Genomic DNA, 25,862 nt, shown 5'->3' on the forward strand with positions numbered 1-25,862 from the left:
GCAGCACAGTTTTAGCTATACTCAAGAATGCGGATTAGATATGCCTGGTGAGGTGACCAAATTGAACCTTCCGATTCTAGTTGGGGCAAGAATAATGTTTGATATGCAAGCTTTCTTGCGATGGAAGGAGCAGCATGAAGGTTGCATTTTTGAAGATTGATGATCAAAGCACTTGCGTATATGGAGGTTAATCGATAGTATATACAACACTGCCACAATGCAGTCAAGACATTGCAGTAGTGAAAAAAATTCAGAACATTTATCGAACAAGGACATGTATGCAAACAGCAACACAACACACATGGAGATGAGATGCAGTGCAACAATGCCCTTGTATCCTACAATGTGTGGTTACTCAATATTTAGAAGCAGCGGCACTACTACTGGGGCAACTAGAAGTGTTGTGCACGGGTGACGAGTTGACCGTAGTAGCAGCAGAAGGCACAGGCTGTGAACTTGCGGGGCAATCAGCTGTTGCGACAACAATGAACTGTAGACTGTCTAGGTCGAAGGGAACACAGTACGTTGGCCTGTTGACTCATCACTGATGTTGCGTAAGGGCCCATAATTTGTGCAGAAAGCGTGTGGCCATCCATGGCTTAATCACAGTTGTACGTTTGTGGGTGCCGATATTGCTCTTAAATTTTCCAAAAATGCTGGCATGACCAACTTAGTCGTCTGCAGTTTCACTTTTCTGTCACCACCAAAGAACACTGCCAATGGTGCAGTTTTTTGATAGGCTTAACATCTTTTAAAAGCACCTTAAAAGAACATTGCCAATAATTTGTCATCAAATTGACAAAACACAAAGAACAAATCAGCTTAGCTAGCCTCCCCATTTTGCAAACACAATAGCAGCTCAATTTGAAGACAATGGCCCCACATTGTCATCATGTATTGAGGGCATGCAAAGCCTGGAATGCCAGATTTGGAGCAGTACTGGGGCACTCCTGACAATCTTCTCATGGTAGACATTGTCTTATAACACATGCTAGGCATGTAGATATGCTACATATTTTTAATGTGAAAAAAAAAAAAAACTGCAAGGCTGGCCAGCAGCATATCGCAGCACCTTCGCCATCGGCGTCTGTCAAGCAAGGACGCCTGGTTACGTAAATATTAATGCGTCGACGCTACCGAATAGGGCGGGCACAGAGGCGCCGCCCCAGGGCGCCGGTTCGCGAACTGGCCGTTGCCAAGACGCCGACGTGAATTGGATATTTCGAGTGTCTGCACAGCACGGATTTCACGGCGTTCTGCCACCACAGCTGCACCACTAGTTTCAAGCACAGAGCACAAACTGAGGCCTCATGGCGTTCTGCCACCACAGCTGCACCACTTGTTTCAAGCACAGTACTCAAACCACACATTCAGCGCTGAATCGTGGGCGGTCGACGCAGTCAAATTTTTGTGACTTGTAGAGAGCAGCACATCCCTCGACGTCCGTTAAGCAAAGGCGGACACGGCGACGCCACATCGCGGTTCGCTGAACTGCGCTGCCGAGGCGCTACGCCACTTCCGACATTTCAATCGTCACCACCGCCGCATTGTCAAGGAACACGGATCACACAACGCAGATTCTCCAGAGCTCACAACGCAGATTCTCCAGAGCTCACAACGCAGGTGAGCCAGAGCTCACCGAGGCCAAAGCCGCACTGCCACACAAGCACTACTCACGGCCTTCCGCCAAGTAACAAGCAACGCAAGCACAATCGCACACGCAATGTTGAACAACGCGCGGTCATAGAATAAAGACCAACTCTGATGAAGGGGGGGGGGGGGGGGGGGGGGGTTGCAATCTAACGGAAAGCTCTGCACATGCCTAAGGTGCCAAGAGAAAGAGAGCGAAATCGTATTGCGCCACACTCACAGCTTTCAAATTGGCAGAATCCGGCCGCCCGCGCGCGAGCAAGAAAACAGTGAGTCTGATAAAGATTATGTGGAGAGCGCGTGCACATGGCAGTGCATGGTTGACTGTGATATTGCGACGAACGATATGGTGCGCGCCCAGGCCTGCTCAACGTCGGTAGTCTATGTTTCCTGTGTGCCTCGATGTGCTTCGGAGTGTGCCGAGCTTGACACGCCAGACATATTGGTCACACGAATTTGCCAACCAAACGCGCTTGCAACTCTACTTCAGCGGATAAACCAAAATAGCTGCGGCTTTGATTTCGTCTGGAAACAGGTATGTACGCGGCGGCAGCGTTCGTAAAGCATCCGATTAATTCTGACCGTGGAGCGTATTTAGTGCCAACAGCCATAGAATAAAGAACCAATTGCTTGCCAACAGCGATAGAACTTGGCAAATGTCGTCTGCTGCAAAAATGATCGCCTACCGTCCCAGTATGCGATTGTACGAACTTCCTCCTAGAACTTTTGCCAGCATCTAAAATTTTTGTAAGGCTAAAGTTCTTTAGAAAGGGAAAAAGTATACAGAGAAACCATATGATGTGCTTCCTGTTGCTACCTTTATCCAAATGAAGAAGCAAACAACATACCGGCTCATAACAATGGACAAAAATGAAAAGCCAAATGAAAAGCGCGTTGCGCGTCGCTCTGCGTCAAATGCTACGGACCGTTGTCGTTGTCCTTGTAATACATATTGCCGGAAAGAAGCCTTGCGCCGGAATTTAGCGCGTGTTGCTGCCAATACATTTTCTCCAATGCAAGAGGTGGCGGACAGCGACGGTAGTAGGTAGTACACGCTTTGTTTTTCCTTGTTCTCCGCAGTCTTCCTTCAGCAAGCTAGCGCTTTACTTATCCGCGCTGGTAACGCTGCGCGATCGGGAGATTTCACTCGCAGCTGTTCACCCTTTAAAATTTCTAGTTAGGAATATACATAGAACAGACGCTGGCTCCATACTCATCGCTTGTTTTCATCGACGGAGATTATGTGAGTTACGATTCGACTACAATTATTAGTGCACGCTTTTGTAGCTGCCGCCGCGCTCGTACAAAAAGCGCGTACTTGCGCTTTTTGGTGTCTTTAGGCTAGCAGAGCATTTGCGGTAAAAGCATTGAAATGTATGAATTCTTATTCCGCGCCGTATTTGCTCACAATAGCTGTGGAAGCGCTGAACGCTTGCTCGTGCGTGACTCGATCGCTTTTGACAGCTGTGCACCTGTATTTTCCCGAGCGCGTGTACGCAAGGCCATACAGTTTTCAAATCTAGTTTTCCTTTTCCTTAATGCAAATTTTGGGGTGGTGGTCGACTACCCCTGTCGGGGATAAAATTTTGTTCCAAGAGAACACTATAATTAAACACGGTTTCACAGTTTTACTTATGTGTTTATATAGCTTAATTTTATCATTAGTTTAATTGTTAGCTGAATTCACAGATTTGAATGTGTCGCCGCGTCTTTTAGTAATCCCCTAATTCATAATATTGCTACGGATGTAGAATGGATTTATTTACAGTACTAATGGTGAAAAGGATAGAGAAGACATGGGATGGGGGGGGGGGGGGGTCTGAAACGAGCCGATCACGAAAGCCTCGCGCTGCTTCGTCTGCATCTTCTTCCTTTTCTTCTACGCTACTCCGGCGCGGCGTTACGATAGTAATAATTAATGCTTAGTTGTAGGCGCTTTGTGCTTGAGACTGCCTGGCCTTGGTAACCAGCGCTTTTGTGGCCATAGTAAAATAATGACTCCGCGACCGGAGGGCGATTCAAACACGGAACCCCTGTTATTGTACGTAATACACGAGTGCATAACTGTAGTTCCTACCCCAACGAATGATTTCGGGACACTTAGCTCAAGTGTACTCAGATATGCCATAAGGAAACTGGGTATATGTTGACAGATGGTCTTTGAGAAATTTCGAATCACATACTGCAAATAAATTTTTTACGGGACGCTGAGTGTGTCTTTTCGTTAAACACATGGATGGCACAATACTGTGAATGGCAGTAGAGAGCCTACATACGGGCCTTCGTGTATGTAGGCTCCCTAAATGGCAGTGAAGCACACCATCAATTCATGCACATTGCGGTAAGTAAGAGCTGATTCCTTATTCTATGACGTAAGTGCGCAAGCCTCCAGCCACCTGCAACAGTTTATCATGTAGCGTAACCACAGCTGGCATAACTTCCTTATTCTGTTGTGTAACTGATGAACAGTTGTTGGTTAATAATTGCATGTCTTTGTATGCATGCCTTGAGTTTCTCGCTCAGTCCAGATGCCATAGAGTATACTAACTCTATGCCAGATGCGGTATCTTAATGGTAGTGCAAAGTTCCACCTGAAGATTTATAAACATCACTTATCTGGGAGGCCGTAAGAAAGTTCAGATACATTGTTCAGTGTTTGCTAGAGAATACTGGAGAGGTCATATGGCGGTGACTTTTTGTAACGTTTCTTTCGCAGGCTCGGTTTGTGGTGAATGGCAATGCAACAATTTTAATTGCTACTGGTAGCATTTGTATAATTTCACCTATAGTGACCATGAAGCACCTAGAGGTGATGCAGCGTGTCAGCGCCACCAACGACCAATGTGCCGTTACGTTGCATGCTACCGCGTGCTGCCCATTCTCGGAGGTCATGCATTCACTGCCCTTGGAAGCCATACATTCTTCCATGCGCGCTCGCGACTATCGCGTTTATAATCGACAGGTAAACTGTGCTGACACGGCACAGATCTTAAAAGCTGAAATTAATTATAGTGAACAAAATTTGGGCAAAATATGCTGTGTTGCATGCCGAAATGTTTGTACACAACACAGGTAGCACACACTGGTTCATAATTGCGTAATGTGCTTTTAAAGGAGGCACTCTACGCTTTGATCATGTTAGATGTCAATTTTCGGTGCATCAGTGGTGACATAGCCGTAATTGCAAGAGGGAGTGCAGCTATCCTATAGTTGATGCAAATCAGCGCAGCATTGAAATGAACTAGCAAAGTAAGTATGCATCGAAATGCTTGTCGGTTGCACAGTAGACTGCGTCGTCGTTAGCGGAGTAGCCATTAGACAATTGTAGATCTCAATGCTGAAGCTTTAGAGGTCTGTATATTATGCAAGTGGATACAGAAACATATTTTGTGTATAATCTGCAGGGGCCAATTTGGGTCTAAAATAAAATTTTTGTTTAGATAATCCACATCTGCTGTAGAGCCCACCGGGACGAACCAGTATACAGCAGAGAAACAAAGATTTTATTTTCAACCAGTAAATGTCTGGGCCCTTGATTAGACTGCATATAGTTAGTCAATCCCAAAGCCGGTCAAAATCACTGTCGTTGGGGGCTGTCAGACGAAAACAAGTCAACCGTGTCAGATTTAACGAAGATCTCATCAATGTCTTCATGGCCTTCGAAATGCCGCCCACATTTTTCTTGGACGTCAAATTCTTTCGCCACTGCTCGATGACACCGAGCTTGAACGATGCCTTCAAGGCTGTACATCTTTTTGGTGCCATCGCAACTGTTCATTGGCATCTATGAAGATGTGTATAAATGCGTGACTGTGACGAGGTTTCGTGCATGTGCTTACAAGTCAAAGCACTCAAAAGCAGCCACTTTACAAAAGAAGCGAGCAGCATTTGCTTGCATACTACGAGCTGCCAATATGGACCAAAAATATTGCTCTTGCGCAGCTGATTTTGGTGTGTTTTAGTGTGGGAAAGATTTTCAAACACAGTGCGAATGTGTTTTCTTCAAGCGTGCTTCTGACCTTAAAAGTTTTGTACAGTTCGCACTCCAAAAAATTTCAGTTTTAAACTTGTATAGTTTGTGGACTATATTCTGGAAAATACAGTACTTTTGTTTGCATTCATGCATTTTAGCTCCATGTCAAAATGAACCTGAGAATTGTTGATGTATAAGTTAAAAAACACATGAGAAGACAGGGACGAAAAGGGAGGACACAGCAGAAGTGCTATATTGTCTGTCATTGAAAATAAAACGCAGTGCCAGCAGCCTTGCTCTAAGTCCTTATCGAGTCACTGCAGTATTAAAATCAAGGTATTGTACTTATTAGGGTGCAGCTGCAGTAATTATCTGCATATTTCGTGCAAAAGTTATCCTTCAATACAAAGTATTGACCTTAATTGGATGAGCGGTAGCCTTTCACCTTGCTTTTTTCACTGTCTTGTGTGAGGATAACTTATAGGGATGGACACTCTCCTAAACTTAAAGATGACTGCCAGAGCAGATGCTTTGCCAATGGACTCAATAGTATGCTCTGAATTCAGAAGCAGTGAGTGTCCCCCACTCTAAGTAGTCATAAAACCTGTCCTACACACATTCTCACTATCTCGACAGCAAAGTTTGCTTGAAGTAGAAACCACAAGGATACCAACATAATTTTGGCTGTGTTTGTCTAGCAGTAAGTGTCCAAAGAACAGCGATCATTTGGTATGGCTTTTTGCTTTGTGTAGCCTACGATAGTTATGCCCGAACTTGTGCAGCACTGCCTGTACGCTTGGTGACGGGCAAATATTTAATAATTTCTAACATCATGTTACCGAAGTGTAATGAATTCAGTGGCAAAAACTGAAGTTTATATTCAGAATCTTAAATATTGTTGGACACCTAAACTCTACAGGTATGTCAAAGTGGCCTCGAATAATGTTTGCAGAGCACTGTGCAATCTTGAACTGTGACAGTTATGTGCCAGTGATAGCGGTTGTCAGAAAAAAAAAAGTACATACGTCCATTGAGGGGCCAGTGGCAGATAAGCCATTGTTTCAGTCTAGCTTGCATCCTTTTATCAAGGCAGTACATGGGTGGAGCTGTAAATTAGCTATCTGCCAGAGCAGTGTTGTGTGTGTGCAAAGAGAGCTTTCTTTACTTAAGCTCAGTGATTAATATATAACCTATTTGTTTTGGAGGTAGTCTGCATCAATCGACAATATCCATTTGTATGGAGGGGTACCTTGGTATGTCTGGTTTACCTAGCATCAAATGCTGTACTCCTTTTTATATTTTGCGTGCAAGGAGTTTGTAGAAAAAACATTCAGTGTGATAAATTATTTCTTTGTACTTCATGAAGAAATGTTCAATGACTTGTGACTTCATTTACAATACCTTACAACACAAACATGTGTTGTAAATTTTTTGGTATGCCAGAGGACCTTGAATATCTTGAAGCAAGCATAACTTTCACTGAAGAGATTTTAACTTTTTCTTGCCATTTATTTTGTCACAGTTTCATTCAAAGCTTGACGTTCATAACTTTTTCAAACATTCATTTTTTTTTTTTTTATTGAGTACAGGCGACAAATGTTCCATAAAACAATTGGCACATTGACATTCTGTGCCTGATTAGGGTCTCTCATTACCTGGAAATGTGGTCACATACTTGTCTTCCATTGTGAAGCCTCCCAAAGCATATGCCACCACAAATATCCTGGACACAAGTGTGCAGACTGATAGCTGTAGCCATGCAATGCCTTATCTTTTTCTGTCCCTGATAGGGCACATGCTGTCTGCCTGCAGTAGTAAGAGCGAGGCTTTCGGGGCAAGTGACAGCTCCATTCAAGCTTTAGATTTCATATGCAATGAAGGGTGGAGCAGTCAAAAGATTTTGAGTGTGTGGGAAGTTGTATTCATCAAGGTATGGCATTAACATTTCCTTGTTTTGTAGGTAATGTTCAGTTTTCTTGTTCTAAAGAGGAAGCTCGGGGCCAACTCCCGTTTTCCTATTCATATACATGTGAAATGCAGAAATGCCTTCATTAGACAACCACTTAACCAATGCGAAGGAAATTAGTTGCATTTAAAAGAGAGAGCTGGATTCTACCGACTGGAAGAATCAATTGGAATTTTGATCGAGGGCCGTAAATTTCTTTAAAAATTGCCGAAAATTTGTAAGTTAAGAAAAATTAAAGCACGAAGTTTACAAATTTGTAACATTGCAACAGAAACAAATATTGCAGTTCTGCACACTGCATCTGTTAGAGCATCAAAAGCAGGAAAACGTGATATGCAAATTTATGGCTTACATGTAGTTGTTACAACGCTTATTAGGGTATTGAAAACCCTACTTGCAAGTTAGTGGTATGTTTCAGAGAGGTGTATACTACATCAGTTTGGTCTGCTTTAGAGGTCTTGATAGGTGCAGTTTACATAATTGTGATAATGTTTTTTTGTTGTTGAAGTAGAGCATTGTCAACTTTATTCATCAGCGTTTTTTTTTTTTTTCTGTTGCAATATTCAAGAACATTTCTAAAAAAAAAAAACAAAAACTCGGAACAATGGTGGCCTAAATATAAAATTCACTTCCTACGGTTGGTATATCTTAGCTTTTACATGCAACAATCCTCATAAAAATTGGTGTAGTTGCTGAGCAAAACAATTTCTTCATTCCTGTGTATTTAGATTCCTGTCTAAATACACGGGAGCCTCCCGAGATAAAGCTTGCTTTTAAGTTTGGATAAAGTTATAATTTACAGGTTTTGTAGTGGTTCTTGAAACCCCTTGAAACCCCTTAAATCTTTAACTGCACTTTCCTAGGCCGTGAAAGGTCCAAAGTTTTGCAGAGTGCTTGAAAATCCTTGTATTTTGCTTTTGGCTGACCTCAGTGGTTTTTTGTGCATTTGACCATGAGGTTTATGCAAGCCAAGAGTCCAGCCATTCTGAGCCGATTTATCATTAGTATATTTGTGATGAGTGGTGGCGTGGAGCAGAGGTAGAATACCCGGCTTCAAATCTGAAGGTCGTAAGTTCGAATCCTACTCCAGTCCACCACATTTTCAGGCATGGACTGGTGCCTGACACCGGCAAGAAAAAAAATATATCGCCGAGAGCTAGTGGGGCTATACTAGTTCAGGTGCAACCAAACTAGGAAGGCCCACTAAGCTTCATCAAAGTCACTCCCTCACCTGAACAGGAATTGGCCTCCCTGGTGCAGTATTCGGCCACTACCTCCCTAAAAAATCGCAGGGAGAGGCCTTCGTCCTGCAGTGGACATAAATATAGGCTGATGATGATGATGCTATTTGTGATAGGGAGCCATTTTGTTTGTGTTGGCTGGCGATGGTTTATTTGAATAAGGCTTAGTAAACACTTTTTTGTTCCACATGCTTGTTGTTTAAGACTGTGTTGTTTTCCAGCTGTCAGGCATCGCGGTACTTTATTACTTAAGTATTCTTTGACAGGACCTTCAAAGTCCTTAAAAAGGACCTTAATTTTTAACTGCTGCTAGGAGCCCCGAACTTAAGTTACTTTACTCCCCTGATCAGGTATACGACACCTTTGTTCAAGCTGTGCTGCATTTGCAGTGATAAGTGTTTTACAGCGAAGCTGTAAAAACGGGTTTTACACTCTTGCTGTGCTTACGACAAGAAGCATTAGCCGTATCTTTCTTTATACACTCTCCTGGTCTTTTATATCTAGCTTTGCAAAGCAGAGTGAATGGAAGAAGCTAAGTCTTGCTGATTTATGTCTATTCTTCAACAAGTCTAATTTGAGAAGAGAATTGCAGGTGAAGTTGATTAGGATGTTTTTATGTAATTAGCAAATTTATGGTTGAACTTTTTTTTGCTGCAAATGTTCACCTTGCCACATAGCCTATCTGCAAAAATGGCAGGGGCCTAGATATGACAGTTTGCTTTAAGTGCTCCGTGTACAAAAAAACACCAGGTATATTGCATAGTATACAGTTGGACTAGGATATATTGAACCCACATATAACGAATTATTGTGTATAACAAACAGCAGTAACATCCCCTTGAAAATTTATGTATAAAATTTTTATTTTATATATCGAATTACCTATATATACAACTTTTTTGTGATCCCCTTCAGATTCGATATATCCGGGTTCGACTGTATTTGCTAGCTGGATACATAAGCTAGAGTAGTTTTCTCCAGTAAGCACAGCGTTGGTGCAAGAAAGTTTTGACAAGGGAATGAATGGGGCTTGCATAGTTGGTTACTGTGCACTGTCTCTGCTAAGGGGAGCATTAGTACCACATTTCAGAGGAAAATGTCTAAATACTGGGTTGTCTATTTTAATGAACAATAAATGTCTCATGTCGTACATGCATATTGCAATCCACTGGTAAGTGATAACTGAAACGTCAGTGCATTCGCTACAGAATTTGAGGACCTATTTATTAAAACTGGTGCCATGTATCAAAATGTCTGCTGAATGGATATAACTTACTGCTTGGATTCAATTATGCAATGTGAAGCATTTACAAAATTCATTAGTGACATTTTGCTAATTAGCTATAATCACTATGCAGTTTGTCTAACAAGTAGTGCTCATATTATGTGACAGAATTGTGATATTTACTACTGGAAGTCTCTAACAAGTCTGTTTCTATCAAACTAGATAACCCGCTATATGTCTGTATTTATTGTGTTGTTAATAATATTGAATTCTTTTGCCCAGAATAAATTAAAGTTCATACCTTAAGCCATCTCATGGATGTAATTGCTAATGAGTCTGCTTTATCTCAAATAGTTCAAAATAAACAAGTGAGGAAAGTTACCCTTGTTCGCAAGTACAATCTCCAGTTGCTCTGTGCATTGCCCCATCTCTTGTAAACCACTGCTATTCCTTCTGCTTGTGCACAGTATTTCGCGTGCCACCGATGTTGACGCCGACTGGGAGGATCTGGCCATGACCGACCGACCTTCAAGCATGATGGACAATGTGTCGATGAGTGTCAACATGCTAGTACAGCGTGCCACCTCGCAGATTGAGCACATTTGCGAGTCCGAGGTGTACCAGACGTACCTGAAAGACAACCCCATGCTGTCGGCGTGTGGAGCTATTGTGCTGGGCATTCTCAGCCTGCCGGCACTGACCTTTCTCAGCTTCATCATTGTCCTTTGCCTTCTCACATTTATGGGCTTCCTCTTTATCGAAGGTCAGTGGGATGTTTGGTTACTAACCTCATTCAAAAAATGCCAGAGTCACTGCCTAGTTTCATTCGAGCGGATGTGTTAAGAATTTCATTTGCCTGTATTTAAAGCACACACTTAAAAACTTTACCCACGTGTGGCTCACCTGCTTGAAACGTTGTCCACATACAATGCGTTTGAGCACTTACTTAAGGAACTTTTAGCAAAGTCTTTAGTTCTTCTCCCACACTCATGTAACTTCGAATCAACATTAGCAATAATGTTTCCATCATTTTCACCAAATTTGATCTCAGTGACTTGTAAAGTTCTTCCAGGACAGCGAGTTGAATTCTACAGTGTTTGTAGAACACATAATGCTCCCAGGTGCCTGCATAAACATACTCGCTAGCTCCTGAATTTTCCGGATAAAGTTCCGTTTGTCAGTCTCTGAACCTTTCATTAGAAGTGTTCTGATGGTGAAAGGACACAAGAGGGGTACTTGCTTTGAGCAAGCTTATGCAGACAAGTTCTTGAAGCAGGCAATATCAGCAACAGCAGTGTTTCTGAAAAAGTCACTGTGATCTATAAACAATATTTGCTGTGCCAAGTTTGTGACTGGTTGGATGCTGCGTCTGAATGTAAATCATTGTTAATAAAGTGTGTATGTATTCTACAAAAGATGCGTGCTGAGGGCAAGCTTTAAAAAAATAGCATGCTATTAATCCCCCCCCCCCCCCTCCCCTGGTGTCACGTTCACTGTATTTTATAATTATAAGCTAAACCCACGTAAACCAACATTCAAGTGCCAAGAAAATTCCATTGCAATGACTGTTAATTGTTATAACCGGGCTGCACAAAAAAATTGAGGGTTCTGACATCAAACAGTTTGATTAGACAGAAGTACAGTCGAACCAACTTATAGCATTATCAGTTTTAACAATACTCAGATGTAACAATGAGAATCTGTCCCATGGTGAACATTTGTGTGTGTTCTATGATAAAATAAACCGCTGATGTACTACAATACTCCCATGTCACATTATTGGCTATGGCGAATTCATATGGCTGCTGGGTGTCTGTGCCAATTAGAAAAGCAATGCCAAACACAGGGAGAAGAAAAAAAAAAGAAAAAAAGAAAAATGGCGAGCCGCCACACCTGTCTCAGCGGACTCTCAGTGCCCATTTTAACCCTTAATTTCATATTGAATTTGCTGCCTCTAAGCCCCTGTAAACAACAGTGATTGCCATTTTGGGATGGCGTGTGTGACGTCAAAAAATGCGGAGAAAATTAAGTTGAGTTGTGCTAATAAATTACACTTCTACAATACTGAAAAAAAAAAAAAAAAAAACATGCTTTAACCATGAGAGTATGCTTGGCAAGCCAGAAAAGATGCCAGAACGAGAAAGATGGGTGGTGACACTGCCTTGAAGTTCTTGCACCAGCTTGCTGGTAAGCGACCTTATGGATTTCGACGGCACCTGCTTTGGCCTTTAGTACACTTAGTCCTAATGCTGTGTCTTAATTTGCTGATGTAGATACGATGTTTGTTTTCTCTTCCCCTGCTTCAGCTAGTGCAGATGAGAATGTGAGACTTTTTTCAGGAGCATTCTTACTTGCGTGTGCTTTGCCTCTATAGCTTCCCCTCCATCAGCACAGAAAGTTCTCTGCTGAGATATCATATGTAAAGGGTCTGCATACACCCATGTGTGGATCTAGGGGGATGTGCTGACTCCCCCTTAATATTTGTGTGTGCAGAGCCAGCATACGGCACATGACAAAGTCGCAAGTCCTTCTTCCCAGCTGTTACTGTTCTTTTACTCTGGAGCGACAAGGTTTACCCGCCAGCACGTGAAAAACTCGCCGTAAAGAAAGCTGGCGTGGATGTCGGACTTGGCTCTCTCTGCCAACCGGCAAGGAAAAAAAAAAAAATTTGGGGTAGCTTGCACTAGTGGTGCAAGGCTAAAGACACAGCGGAGCTGATCAGTTCCTAGCTGATCCTGGCTATACGAAGTGATGCTAAGTTATACGAAGTAATGCCAAGTGATGATAAGTTATACGAAGTATAAAATCATTTCCTCGTGGTCCGTGGCATTAGGGAACACCTCGTGAAGCACTTGCAGTCCGAGCACACGTAGGGGAAGTGGGGCGAAAGCTATGCACAGTGTACGGGCGGCTCGCAGCTGACGACATGCTGGGATGACGTCACGGCGCATGCGCAGTAGCGCGTAGCTGGTGGGAGCTCGGCTGAGCCCCCGCCAGAGGCGCCCACGAGCGTTTGGCGTTAATGCGGGGAAATGGAGAAGCGCGGATGGCGTTGGCAGTACCTCTGCGTGTTGCCTCGTTGGTGCTGCTACAATTTGTTTCTCTCTCTCACTCTCATTTTCTCTTTCTCTCTCCCGAGCATAGTGTGCATTGCGCACACTCACTCGCTCTCATTTTCTCTTTCTCTCTCCCGAGCATAGCACGCAACGCGCACACTCTCACTCTCATTTTCTCTTTCTCTCTCCCGAGCATAGCGCACGACGCTCCGCGAGGTGGTTGCTGTAAGCGGGCCGGCAGTCGGGTGACGAACAACGTTTATTGTGGTTGAAACGAAGTAGATATAGGTAAGAATTGTGACGTAACAGGTCACGTGATTTTAACGAAATGGCCGTTGACGTCAGAGTGACGCAGCCATGCTACATCTTCCCTTTCTTAGGGAAGCAATTAATTACAATGGTCTTTCTGGTTGAGGGTAGCGGCAAGGCTCCCGGCGTGGCCTTGTGCTTCTACGTAGCTCTTGAGCGGGCTGGGCGTCGTCTAGTCGTTCGGACCCGGCACGAGGACTCTCTTCGGGATGTGTAGGGGCGTCTCGCAGATGCTTGCGAGTGCTAATTTCCTGGCCCTCTCCAGTCTTCACCACCACGGAGCGCGGCATCTCAGCTGGCCTCAGAAAGACCGCAGGTGTCCAGGTCTTCTCGTGGGTATCGTATGCAGTAACTCTCTGGCCCGGAGACAGGGGTGGCAGGTTCCTGGAGTGGCGGTTGTAGTAGATCCTCGGGCGTTGGCGGATTTGCTGGAGACGGTTATGGACGGCTCGGTTGGGCACAATCTCCGGCACCAGATGGCTTGCAGGTACAGGCAGCAGGGTCCTCGTCTGCCTTCCCATCAGTCTCTGCACAGGGGACTTCAAAACAGCATCGCTCGGACTATTACGCCATTCATGCAGAGCCATGTGGAAATCGGGCGTTCTAAGAGAGCACTTAGTACTAGTTTTTTAGCTTCTTGCACGGCCCTCTCCGTCATACCATTTGACCGTGGATGATATGGGCTTGACGTTACGTGGGTAATGCCGAGCCCATATAAAAGTCTGGCGCACCAAGACTTCAGCTGGTTAGCAGTGGTATGGCGAAATTCCTTTATTTCAAAAAAGAAAGAATAGAAGTCGACAATAATGGCAAACTGTCGGCCCCCGTAAAAGAATAGGTCCATTCCTACAGCTTCCCAGGGCAAGTTTGGAACTTCATGGCTCAAAAGCGGCATCTTTGTGTTTCGTGGCTGAAGCTTTTGGCACATTTTGCAGTCTCGGCAAAATTGCTCTATGTCGCTTGCCATGCAGGGCCAAAACATGACGCTTCATGCCCGCACCTTCATCTTATCGGCGCCGGGATGTGCGACGTGCAAAAGAGCCAATATTTCTGCTTTTATCGAACTTGGTATGATCACCTTGTTGCTGCGAAATAGAAGACCGTCTTGTGCGTGTATCTCCTCCTGATAAGACCAGTAGGGGCGGATGACTTCTGGAACCTCGTGCTTGTTGTCAGGCCAACTGGTCAGCGCATATTCCCGCAGCTTGGAGAGAACGGTATCGTTGTTTGTTGCTGCGAGAATACTTTTGAGACGAGCTTCCGAGACTGAAACAAATTCCAGCACATTGGCTTGAAACTGATCAGTTTCCTCGCACATGCTCACTTTGCTCGGAAAACGCGATAAAGCATCCGCAAGAAAAAGTTCTTTGCCTGGCTTATACACCAGTTTGATCGGATAGCGCTGCAAGGTCAGCCTCATGCGTTGCAACCGGAGGGGGCACTGATGCAGCGGCTTGCTAAGTATCGGTACCAAACGCCTGTGGTCGGTCTCTACAATCGCTTCTGCCTGACCAAAAACGTAGTTGTGAAACTTCGTGCAACCATGCACTATCGCCAGCATTTCCTTCTCGATTTGTGCATAGTTTTGTTGCGCCTCTGTGAGGGACCGGGACGAAAAAGCGATGGGGCGGCCGTCTTGCATTAGAACTGCGCCGACTCCTAATTGGCTTGCGTCGACCGAGAGAACGAAAAGCTTTTTAGGGTTGAAGAAAGCCAAAACGGGTGCTTTAGTCAAGGATTGACGCAAGGTGTCAAAACTCTGTTGTTGCGCCTCCGTCCAAACCCATGTAATATCTTTACGCAACAGTGTTCGAAGCGGCGCGGTTACCACCGACATGTTGGGAATGAATCACTGCACGAAATTCATCATACCAAGAAATACTTGCAGTTCTTTCTTGTTTGTCAGTTCAGGCATTCCAAGTATGTCTTGTACCCTCTTCGGATCCACGCGTAGGCCTTCTGTAGTGAGGATGTGTCCCAGATACCGGACCTCCGGCTGCAGAAACGCACTCTTCTTTGGGTTAAGTCGAAGGTTGTGCTATTGACAACGGGACAACACAAGTTTTAAGCTGTAGTCGTGTTCGTCTTTAGTTCTGCCCCATACTAATACGTCATCCATCACAACCGCCACACAGGACAAGCCTTCCAAAACACGGTGCATTGCTGCTTGGAAAACTTCTGGGGCCGAAGCTATTCCAAACGGCACGCGAAGAAATCGATAGCGACCATACGGAGTGCTCATGGTGCAAAGTTTGGAGCTCGACTCGCTAAGCCGAATTTGCCAAAACCCTAAAGCTGCATCAAGCGTGGAAAAGAATTTTGCTCCGGCAAGCCAAGGAGCGACATCCTCTAACGTTGGCATGGGATAGTTTTCACGGAGTATGGCTTGATTGAGCGCTGTTGGATCCAGGCAAATTCGAACTTTGTCTCCTTTAACAACGGTAACCATGTGGCTGGACCATTCTGTAGGCTCAGTTACCTTTGTGATGACGCCTTGATCCTTCATACGCTGAAATTCCGCTCTAGTCTTGCCCTCCAGGGCCACGGGCACTCTCCGAGCCGGTACGATGACACCCACGGCGCCGGGCTTGAGTTTTATTTCGTGCTCGTAGCCCTTGAGCTCACCCAGTCCTGAGAATACCTCTGCAAAAGGTTGTGCTGGCGGGTAAAGTTGATCGACCTCGATGTGCTGTACCCGGCAGATAAACCCAAGATGTTCGGCCGCTGAACCGCTCAGAGTCACTGGTACACTTTGCTCTATTATGTAAAATGTTTCGGGGACCACCCTCTCATTGGCTGAAAGCCGCAGGTGCACTTTTGCTTGGGCGGTTGACTTGTGGCCGAAAAATGCTGTTAGTGCAACCCGGCAAGCCTGCTCTGGTAGATCCGGTAGCTTTGCGACATCCCTCCTTGAAATGACGCAGCAATTTGCCCCCGTGTCTAATTTACATTTCATTGGTTGGCCTTCAGTGTCTACCGTCGCGCTCCAGTGGTCCGTGTTGACCGCGCTCACCGTTATTGTTTGCAGAAAAAAATTGTCGTCTGCGCATAGTTCCCATAGTTCTTTCTTCTTATGGGGAAAGCTTCGCGAAGGCGGTGCCGATTTGCATGCTCGGGCGAAGTGGTTAAACCCTCCGCACTTATTGCATGTTCTGCCGGTGGCGGGGCATTTTTCGCCGCGGTGTGCACGATAGCTGCAGCTACCGCAGGCATCGCCTTTTTTTTGCAACTACGTTAACTGCAGCGTCCTGCTCTGTCTCCGCGGCTTCACAGATTTCACGAAACTGCTGTTTCCCTTGCTCTTGCATGCGACAAATATCGATAGTCTTCTTGTACGAAGGGTTTTCTGCAATCAATTTCTGTTGCAGGCTCTTGTCTCGAATGCCCAGAATAATGTGACTGCGCAGCATCCGGTCTTCCATTACCTCAAATTCGCAGTTTGTGGCTAACATTCGTAGCTCCGTCAACCACTCATTGAAAGGTTCGCCTTCCCTTTGGTTTCTGGACCCAAATAGAAATTCATGATAGGTCAAGTTTGTTTCCGACTTGTAAAACTCTTCAAACTTAGCAATTAAGATGTCTACATTATTTTTGTCCTCTTCTGCCTCAAACGTGAAGGTGCTGTATACCTTCCTTGCCTCTTCGCCAATAATCACTAGCAGCGTGGCTGCTTGCACTTCTTTTGCTTGTTTTGTCAACTAGGTAGCAGTGGAAAATAGCGTGAACTCACTCTTCCAAGTTTTCCGTCCAAGCCAGGCGTTGCCCAATGTGTCCAGGGGCTTTGGCGGTGGCAAAATCGTTGACGGCGAAAGGGCTGGCGGCGTGGCCATTTCGGCTAGGCACCGCTGCCACCATGTAAGCGGGCCGGCAGTCGGGTGACGAACAACGTTTATTGCGGTTAAAACGAAGTAGATATAGGTAAGAATTGTGATGTAACAGGTCACGTGATTTTAACGAAATGGCCGTTGACGTCAGTGACGCAGCCATGCTACAGTTGCTAGGCAACGCAGTGCCAGGCGGCACACATTACGGCCGGCTTAAACAGCTCCGCTGTTAAAAAAAACATTTCACCGGCACGTTCCGAGGGACCGTAATAAAGTTTTATCATACCATACCGACGATTACGATACTCCCTAATGCGAATTTTGAGCGCAGCTGTTTAGGTGTTTTGAATTTGTGATATTGTTACGTGTAGCTGATGCCCAAGGCTATTTACAATTTACTTACAGGGAAGCTAATGGAGGCCAAAATGACGACCGTATATCAAGCGCGAACGCATTGTCTTCCTTCTCCTCAGTGCTGCCACACTGTGGCAGCTGTTCTGTATTAATATATTGTGGCAAAGAATTTGATTCTGAACGACAGGGTCCTCTCGGCGGCGGCGGCGGCGAGTTCTGCTTGGGCAGCTTGTTTAGCAGCAGTGGCAGACGAAGCATTTCCACCGGTGGCATTGCTCATTCTTCAGAAAGAAAGCGTGAATACAGGAACGCGTGGCTCACACGGAGCGCATTCTCTAGTGGTGCGGCACATGCGTAGTGGGTCCGAAGCCCACGCCAGTGCTTTGTTTGGACATGCTCACCGCCGTGGGCATGTCTCGTGCGGCACTCAGCTTTCCTCCTCATGCTTCTGCTGCACCCTCCTCCTCCGCTTTCCTTCTCGTACTTTCGTCTTTCATCCCCCGCTGCGCTCCCCGTTCGCTCTTTCATCCTTCGCTGTGCTCGTCCGCTCGATTACGCCAAGAGGCGCTCAACGCGCGGAATGGGCGCCTAAGAGCTGCACTCTAAAGCAATAATGGGGGGGGGAGACACCGTCCACCTCACTGCTTCACACGGGGTGTCCCCCGCTGCATGACCACTGGAACGCTGGTATCCGCCCTTCTGGCATGCCAGTTTGGTGCCTGTAGAACGCATGTTCGCATGCGCTTGGTAGACCTAGGCTTAATGCAAGGTTCTATTAATGTTTATATTGCAAGTAAGTTGTATTTATGTTAAAAGAAAATGCACTTAGGGGTCGCAAGGTGCCCCTCATGAGCTTTATTTGTTGTAAATCCTGTTTGACGTTGACTGTATTAAGTACTGGACTTTCACTATCGGAGCGCACACAGCTGTCCTGCATACTTTAACTTTAAAATATTTTTGTTTCTTTTATATCCAGCCAATAGAGCTGCATTATTGCAGCCTCTGATGCCTTGGAGAATCAGCTGCATCAGGGCCAGCACAGAAGTAAAGCAGCATGCTTGAATGCCCATGCTTCTTGTTTAAAAAAGAAATGTGTTGTTAGAACGCTCACTGGGATGCAGATAAATTTATTATTATTGATCGTGCAGCCATCATCATTATCCATCACCAGTCAGTGTTGTATAGGAAAGAAGATGAGGATGGTGGCACGGGGACACTAAATAAAGAAGATGATGTTCAGGCATCAGATGCGTCGTTCCTCTGTGTTCTAAATACAACATATTGGCGACAAGATTTCAACCCATGCAAGTGCAACAGTCCTGGTGATTTCTGCTGCATCACCACAATGAGCATTCCGGGATTGCAACCGCCACCGCCTTTCTTGCCTTCGCCTGGTCATCCGGCTGTCCCATGGGACCAGTGGAAGCAGGCCTTTCAGAAGTACATGGTGGCTTCTGGAGCTTCAGAGCTTCCAGCCGAACGCCGAAAAGCTATCCTGCTCACATGCCTTGGTATGGAGGGGTAGCGGATCTTCTCTACACTGAAGCCAGCGGACTTGCAGTCTGGCTCTGCTCCTGCTACTAGTCCTTCGAGCACAGGTGACACCGGGTCGACGAATGACGCGTATGACTCTGCAATCGCCCTGCTTTCGGATCATTTCAAGCGTTCAGTCAACATCATCGTGGCTCGACAACGGTTCAGTCGCCGTGCTCAGCATGCAGGTGAGACAGCGGAAGAATACGTCTCTGCTTTACAAATCCTCATTGCAGACTGTAATTTCGGAAGCCTCGCTGATGAGATGCTACGTGATCAGTTTGTCTCGAAAACGACGAATCATCATTTACGTGAGCGGTTACTTTTTGAGGGCTCATCACTGACGCTATCACGAGCTATAACAATTGCTAATCAGTACAAAGAAGCCGTGAGTCATGCTAAGGAATTTTGCGAATAGGCTTCAGTTCATCACATTAAAACCCTGCAAAGCTCTTCTCGGTCTTCTGAACAACCAAATGAACGCACAACTTGTAATAAGTGCAAAGCCAAAGCATCTGAGCATCCCGTACAAGGTGCCACGAACCTTCGAGCTTGCTATCGTTGTGGAGCGACTGATCATCTTGCAAACAGTCCTGCATGTAAGGCCCGCAAGCGCAGATGTCGTCGCTGCGAGAAGATTGGCCACTTAGATTTTATGTGTAGGTCGTCTGGATATTCAGCTGAAGTTCGACAAGTTGATGACGACGACAACGCTAGCTCCCAGAGTAGCGGAAAAACAGTTTGTGTTGTCAATGGAAACAAGCATGGCATTTACGCATCCGTCGCTGTGGAAGGTCACCCTATCTCGTTTCTAGTTGATACGGGATCTTCTGTCACTATCCTGACGGAAGAACTCTATCACCAGTTTTTTGCAAGCTCTTACCCTTTGAAACCTACCTCAGTGCAGCTTTTCGACTACTCCAAGTCAAAGATAAGAGTTCGAGGATGTTTTGTCGCTTCAGCTGTGTTCCAAGACAGAACTGCTTGTATTCTTCTGTATGTTGTATCTGAAGGCACCACTGTACTGGGCTTAGACGCCATTGCGGCACTACAGATGAATATTGAAGGTAAATCGCTTCAGTGTCTTGCATTGGCCTCCAGCACTCCTACATTGCCAGCTGAGCTACGTTCAGAGTATGAACACCTCTTTGACAAACAGCTCGGACTTGCCAAAGGATTCAAACACAAAGTTAAGGTTCGTGATTTTGTGCCACCCGTTGCCAGCAAGCTACGACGGCTGCCATTTACCCTTCGTGAACAAGTGTCGGCTGAATTGCAGAAACTTGAAGCCCAAGACATAATCGAGCGCGTTGACGCCTCTCAGTGGGTTTCTCCTATAGTGGTTGTTCGCAAGAAGAATGGTTCAATACGAACGTGTGTTGATCTGCGAGAGCCCAATAAAGCTATAATTGTTGACAGCTTTCCACTACCACAGACAGACGAGCTGCTGCACAGCTTAGCTGGCGCCAAGCGATTCTCGAAACTGGATTTAGCGTCTGCCTACCATCAACTAGAGCTCGATCCTAAGAGTCGTGATCTGACTACCTTCATCACGCACGACGGGCTTTTTCGTTTTAAGAGAGTATGTTTCGGCTTGGCTTCAGCCCCATCAGCATTTCAAAAGATGATACATCTCATACTGAAAGGGTGCAAAGGTGTACTTTTCTACATCGACGACATTATCGTATATGGTCGTTCTCGAGAAGACCATCTTTCAAATCTTCGCATCGTTTTGCAACGACTTTCTAAAGCGGGCCTGAAACTCAACCAGAAGTGCGTTTTCGACGTCACGGAACTGACGTTTCTGGGACATGTTGTGAACGGCAAAGGACTCTTTCCACTAGCGTCATCTATCCAAGCGATGAAAGAAGCTCCGGCGCCTTCAAACATCAATGAACTTCGTTCCCTGCTTGGTCTGGCGGGATTTTATTCTAAGTTCGTTCCCCATTTTTCGGATGTTGTGGAACCTTTACGGGCATTGCTTCGAGGCAACGAGCTATTTGCTTGGACGCCAGCTGCCGAAGAGAGTTTCGTTCGTTTGAAATCACTGCTGACAACTTGCAAGGTTCTACATTTCTTTGACCCGAACCTACCCGCCATCGTCATGACCGATGCCTCCGGGTATGGACTGGGCGCTGTGCTGCAACAAGATAACAAGGGAATTCTACAGACGGTTGCCTTTGCCTCCCGTACCTTGAGCCCACAAGAGAGGAAGTACTCTGCAGGCGAACGTGAAGCCTTAGCATGTGTTTGGGCCTGTGAACATTGGCACGTGTACCTTTGGGGTCGCCCCTTTGTCTTGCGAACCGACCACAGTGCTCTTGTCACCTTGCTGTCAACCAAAGGTGTTGGACATCGGCCATTGCGAATTTCACGTTGGTCAGCGCGACTTCTTTGTTACAACTACACCGTAGAGTACCGTAAGGGAAGCGATAATGTGGTGGCTGATGCGCTCTCTCGACTGCCTTTGCAAGGAGAAACCAATGAGGTTGCCGAAGATGAGTTTGTTTGCCTTCTTTCTCCGATGTTAACCATTGCAGAATTACAAGCGGAGAATACATCTGACAGTACAATCGCAAAAGTCATGGACTTTGTTTTGTCCTCTTGGCCGGATAAAAAATCTCTGGAAGCGGAGCTAATGCCATATTTTCATGTACGTGCAGAACTATCCATTGTACACGACTTGCTTTACCGTGGTGACAGGATCGTAGTTCCAGGTACCCTTACTCGTCGTTTGATGGAAGTCGCACACGAATCACACCCGGGGATCAGTCGTACGAAAAGCCGTTTGCGAGAGTTGTACTGGTGGCCTCGAATGGATAACTACGTGGAACAACTGGTTAAAACATGTGTTGTTTGCCAGTCATGTGACAAATCAGCACGGCCAACCGTAGCACCTATGCAACCAGTAGCTTTCCCTGACAACCCTTGGGAGAAGATTGCCATTGATATTATTGGCCCATTTGAGCAAGCTCCCATCAAATGCCGTTATGCAGTGACGCTTATTGATTATCACAGCAAATGGCCAGAAGTTTTTTTTTTCAAGACAAGTTTCTACGGCGACGGTCAAGAACTTTCTGCTACAAGTGTTTTCTCGTGAAGGCTACCCGAGTGAAATAGTTTCTGACCACGGACCGCTGTTCAGCTCGGCTGAATTTGAAGAATTCCTTCAGGAACGTGGCATACGCCATTGCTTTTCTTCTGTTTACCACCCGCAAGCAAACGGGCTTGTAGAAAGGTTCAACAGAGTCCTCAAATCTGTTGTACAGATGGCAGTATACGAGCGGCGTGATATCCGTGTCGCCGTGACAGACTATTTGGGGGTCTACCGCTGCACACCTCACGCCACAACGGGAGTTGCACCCGCCGTTTTGCTGCACGGACGACTGCCACGAACACGCTTAAGCATTGTTGGATTACCGGATTCTTCATTTCACCAAAATCCAGCACAAGCGATGAAATGGCTGCGTCAACGTGTCAGACAAAACCAAGCATCTTCCAAACATTACACAGACTGCCGTCGCGGAGCCCGGACAAGACACTTTGCCGTCGGCGACTACGTCCGCGTGAGAAAGTCGTCAGTTCACGGGAAAATATCTTCGCGTTTTTCGAAACCGAAGCAGATTATTGAGCAACGAGGGCCAGCTTCATTTCTTTTGGATGACGGTCGAGTGTGGAACGCCTCCAAATTTCAAGCGATGCACCCTGAAGCTGCGGAGAAGTTCACAGGCAATCGACCTGGTATTCTAGAATGGACTCTACCACTACCTGACGAGTCTCTTCAAGGTAGTGCATTTCCTGCGAGTGAACAACATGCTGACTGTCCATGTACGTCACGGCAAGAAATAGCAGCACAAGCCAGCAGTGAGTCAAGTACTCAGCCGTCTTCACTGCAGGACAGAATGTTGTATAGGAAAGAAGATGAGGATGGTGGCGCGGGGACACTAAATAAAGAAGATGATGTTCAGGCATCAGATGCATCGTTCCTCTGTGTTCTAAATACAACAGTCAGACACCCCACCCCTTTAAAAAAAAAGGAATCTTGGATCCGTGCCTGTGCATCATTTGTCCACAAGGAACAGCCAAGTTTGCAATCAGTAGGGTTAGCTTTATAGGTACTGATGGGCTGGTTGCTGATCCATGATTTTGGCGAAGCAGCGCACTTGGAAAAAAAAAAAACATGTTCACACAAACATGAATGATGAGGACATAGACACACGCTGAGCTGCAACTATTGGTTTATTGCTCGAAGACATGCTTTTTAGTAAGTGCTTTGGTAAGCAAATGTGCTGTGGCAGCTGCATGGCGAGGAAAACAAGAATGAAGGTTAACAAATAAATGAGAAACACCATCACCGTGTGCGCTCAAGATGGAATCAAAATGCCCAATGAAAAGAAAAAGGGGATTAATCATGAATTTGAAATATTCACAATAATTCATAATTATATTGAGAAAAAGACAACAGCAACAAAAAGTGGAAGCTTGGCCTTCATTTTTTTTATTCTAGTAAACGACCTCTTCATGCGAAATTAACGAGTTCTGAATACATACTTCATCAGTTCATGTCAGTTTAATGTTTCTCTTTAGTACCCATTAATGGCAGTAAGTAAGCTTTTCTTTCGACTTGTGCAGATGGGTTTGCACTAGGCTCACCCTATGAGCGACGGTCAGGAAAGGGCACGACGCTCCTCCAATCTGCAACGCACAAGGGCGCTACGGCAGGGTTCGTCTACTCTCTGACACGACGCAGAGAAGGCTCCGGAGTCAGTTCGCCAACGGACACGTGTTTATTCACCCAAGATACACCACAGTGTGACAGTCATGGCACTTAGGGACAAAGGCCGATCAAGTACGCATGCCCGCTGCGCTAGGGCTAACCGGGTAGCAGTCCACCAAGCGCGATAACGAGGAGTCGCGAGAGCAAAGGTCCCACGTAACCAACTCGTTGCTGGCCTGTGAGCATCTGCCGCGGCGATGAAGCGCTCATCGGAAGAGAGCTTGGGTGGAGAGGACGCTCGGGGGCCGCCACTCAGGAGGCCAATCAGGGCGCGTCCCGGTGACGTTTGCTTGCACGGGGACTCAAACCCAGGAGGGAGAAGTACGGTTTACGCGGGAAATTAGCTCCGGCGCGCTAGCCGTGTCCGCCATGGTGCCGTTATGGCGGCGGTTCCTGGAGATTGAGCTAAGCACAACGCGCGGGAAGGCACCTCAATCCCCACAGACTCTTCCTTTACAGATTGATTTTGTGCAGTTTTAGAAGCATGAAGATGTTCAGCATTCAATTTGATATTCGAAGGCCCTGTTCTTTCATCAGTACTTTTATCAACCTTATTTTAAAATTTCACTATGTGAACACCCCTACAAATAACTAATACTTCTGTTTGAATAATAGTACTTTCGTGACTAATGCTTGTGTAATAATACTTCCGCCAGGAAGTGCAGAGTCATTTTTCTGCTTCTGTAGATGTCAAATTGTTTTTGCACGATGTATTTCAGGCACCCTGATCACATTTGGTGTGATTGTCACTGCTGGCATCCTGTTCTTCATTGGCACCTTCGTGGCAAGCTTTGGCTTCTGCCTCTACGCCATCTTCTACGTGCTTCGGACCTTGAAGATAGTTGGCAACTCAGCAGCCCTAGCTGACAGCACCAAGAAACCGGAATGAAACATCTTTGACTAATCGGTCGTGCAAAGTTCCTGGTGACACTTTCTGTTCCCCACTTGTTTCTCCTCATGCAGAGTGTGCATGTTTTTTTTTTTTTTCTGTAACATGCTGTGATAGACATTTCTCACTCACATAACAAAATTTGAGGAAAGTGATCAAGTTCAATCTCCTCTCTCGTTGAAAATTGTGTTGTGTTGTTATTGTTGGGTTCAAGCACCTGCTCTTTTTTTTTTTTAGGCCAAACTAAAATATGAACAATGGGAACAAGCCGCTGGTCGGTAGCAATGTGTTCTTGTCTTTCTTTTTTCTTCTGCATTTTGTCATTTTGGAGATGTAGATCACCTGTTGGAAGCACGTTGGATTGAATGCTGCATACCATGCAGACTGCAGCATAGTGTGTCGCGTGCAGATTGGGTCCTGCAGCAGGATGATACGTGTCATGTTTGATTGTACCAGATTGAGGCTCTTTGTCATTTATGTCTGCTTTTTTTACATGAAATTAAAGTAATTTCAACACACTTGCCTAGATTGTGCTTTTTTCTTTAAATGCTGCTCATTTTCATTACCTGTCCATTTACTATTCTGCCATTTACAGAGCACTAGATGGCCGCAGCACTGGTAACGGCATCTCGTAATACAGTTAAACCTGCTTATAACGAACCTTCATACAGTATAGACCACTTATAATGTAACCGTTTATAGTGCAGGACTGGGTACAACGCGGCCTTTTCCAACTCCCGTTTACCCTCCCATAGAACTCCATGTATACGCGTACCGCTTACAGTGCAGCCGCGTGAGGCGAAATACCGGTTATAATGCGGCTTCCGCGGGAAAATCTTGCCGACAAGGGCGGCAGCGAGCACGCTTCTCAACAAGGTGCGTGCTCCCGGCCGGCATATGCATTATTCAATGCAATCAAACTCTCGTTAATTTGGACTTATTTGGCCACACATCGGTTAATTCGGACAACTTTCCGAGCTCTGCGAGGAGCGCCGCAAATGTGCGACGCAAGAGAGCAAGAACGGCGCTAGCATCCAACCGAAACGAAGCGGCGGAGTCTGCAAC

At 45.7% G+C, this 25,862-nt stretch overlaps 1 protein-coding gene across 5 annotated transcripts; it reads left to right on the forward strand.

Moving 5' to 3' along the window:
• Positions 1–1,972: 1,972 nt before the first annotated feature.
• LOC119452873 (uncharacterized) lies at positions 1,973–25,315 on the forward strand. 5 transcript variants are annotated; one of them, XM_049667357.1, is made up of 3 exons: positions 1,973–2,185; positions 10,523–10,818; positions 24,628–25,315. In XM_049667357.1, the coding sequence occupies exons 2-3, from the start codon at positions 10,569–10,571 to the stop codon at positions 24,795–24,797; spliced, it is 420 nt and encodes a 139-aa protein (XP_049523314.1). In that variant the 5' UTR covers positions 1,973–2,185; positions 10,523–10,568; the 3' UTR covers positions 24,798–25,315. The 5 variants fall into 5 exon arrangements, with proteins under 5 accessions (XP_049523314.1, XP_037570752.1, XP_049523313.1 ...); XM_037714824.2 differs by lacking the exon at positions 1,973–2,185 and adding an exon at positions 2,537–2,695; XM_049667356.1 differs by lacking the exon at positions 1,973–2,185 and adding an exon at positions 2,710–2,893.
• Positions 25,316–25,862: the final 547 nt, after the last annotated feature.

The sequence above is a fragment of the Dermacentor silvarum genome, chromosome 5 (genome assembly GCF_013339745.2).
Source record: "Dermacentor silvarum isolate Dsil-2018 chromosome 5, BIME_Dsil_1.4, whole genome shotgun sequence".
In the NCBI taxonomy this organism is placed as follows: domain Eukaryota; kingdom Metazoa; phylum Arthropoda; class Arachnida; order Ixodida; family Ixodidae; genus Dermacentor; species Dermacentor silvarum.

What these genes read in the sequence shown, in the direction of transcription:
- LOC119452873 (XM_049667355.1), top strand. Translation starts at nt 3,954, where the DNA reads ATGGCAGTGAAGCACACCATCAATTCATGCACATTGCG. An exon ending in ATCAATTCATGCACATTGCG is followed by an intron (nt 3,992 to 10,522) that starts GTAAGTAAGAGC and finishes GCTTGTGCACAG; the next exon opens with TATTTCGCGTGCCACCGATG. An exon ending in GGGCTTCCTCTTTATCGAAG is followed by an intron (nt 10,819 to 24,627) that starts GTCAGTGGGATG and finishes GATGTATTTCAG; the next exon opens with GCACCCTGATCACATTTGGT.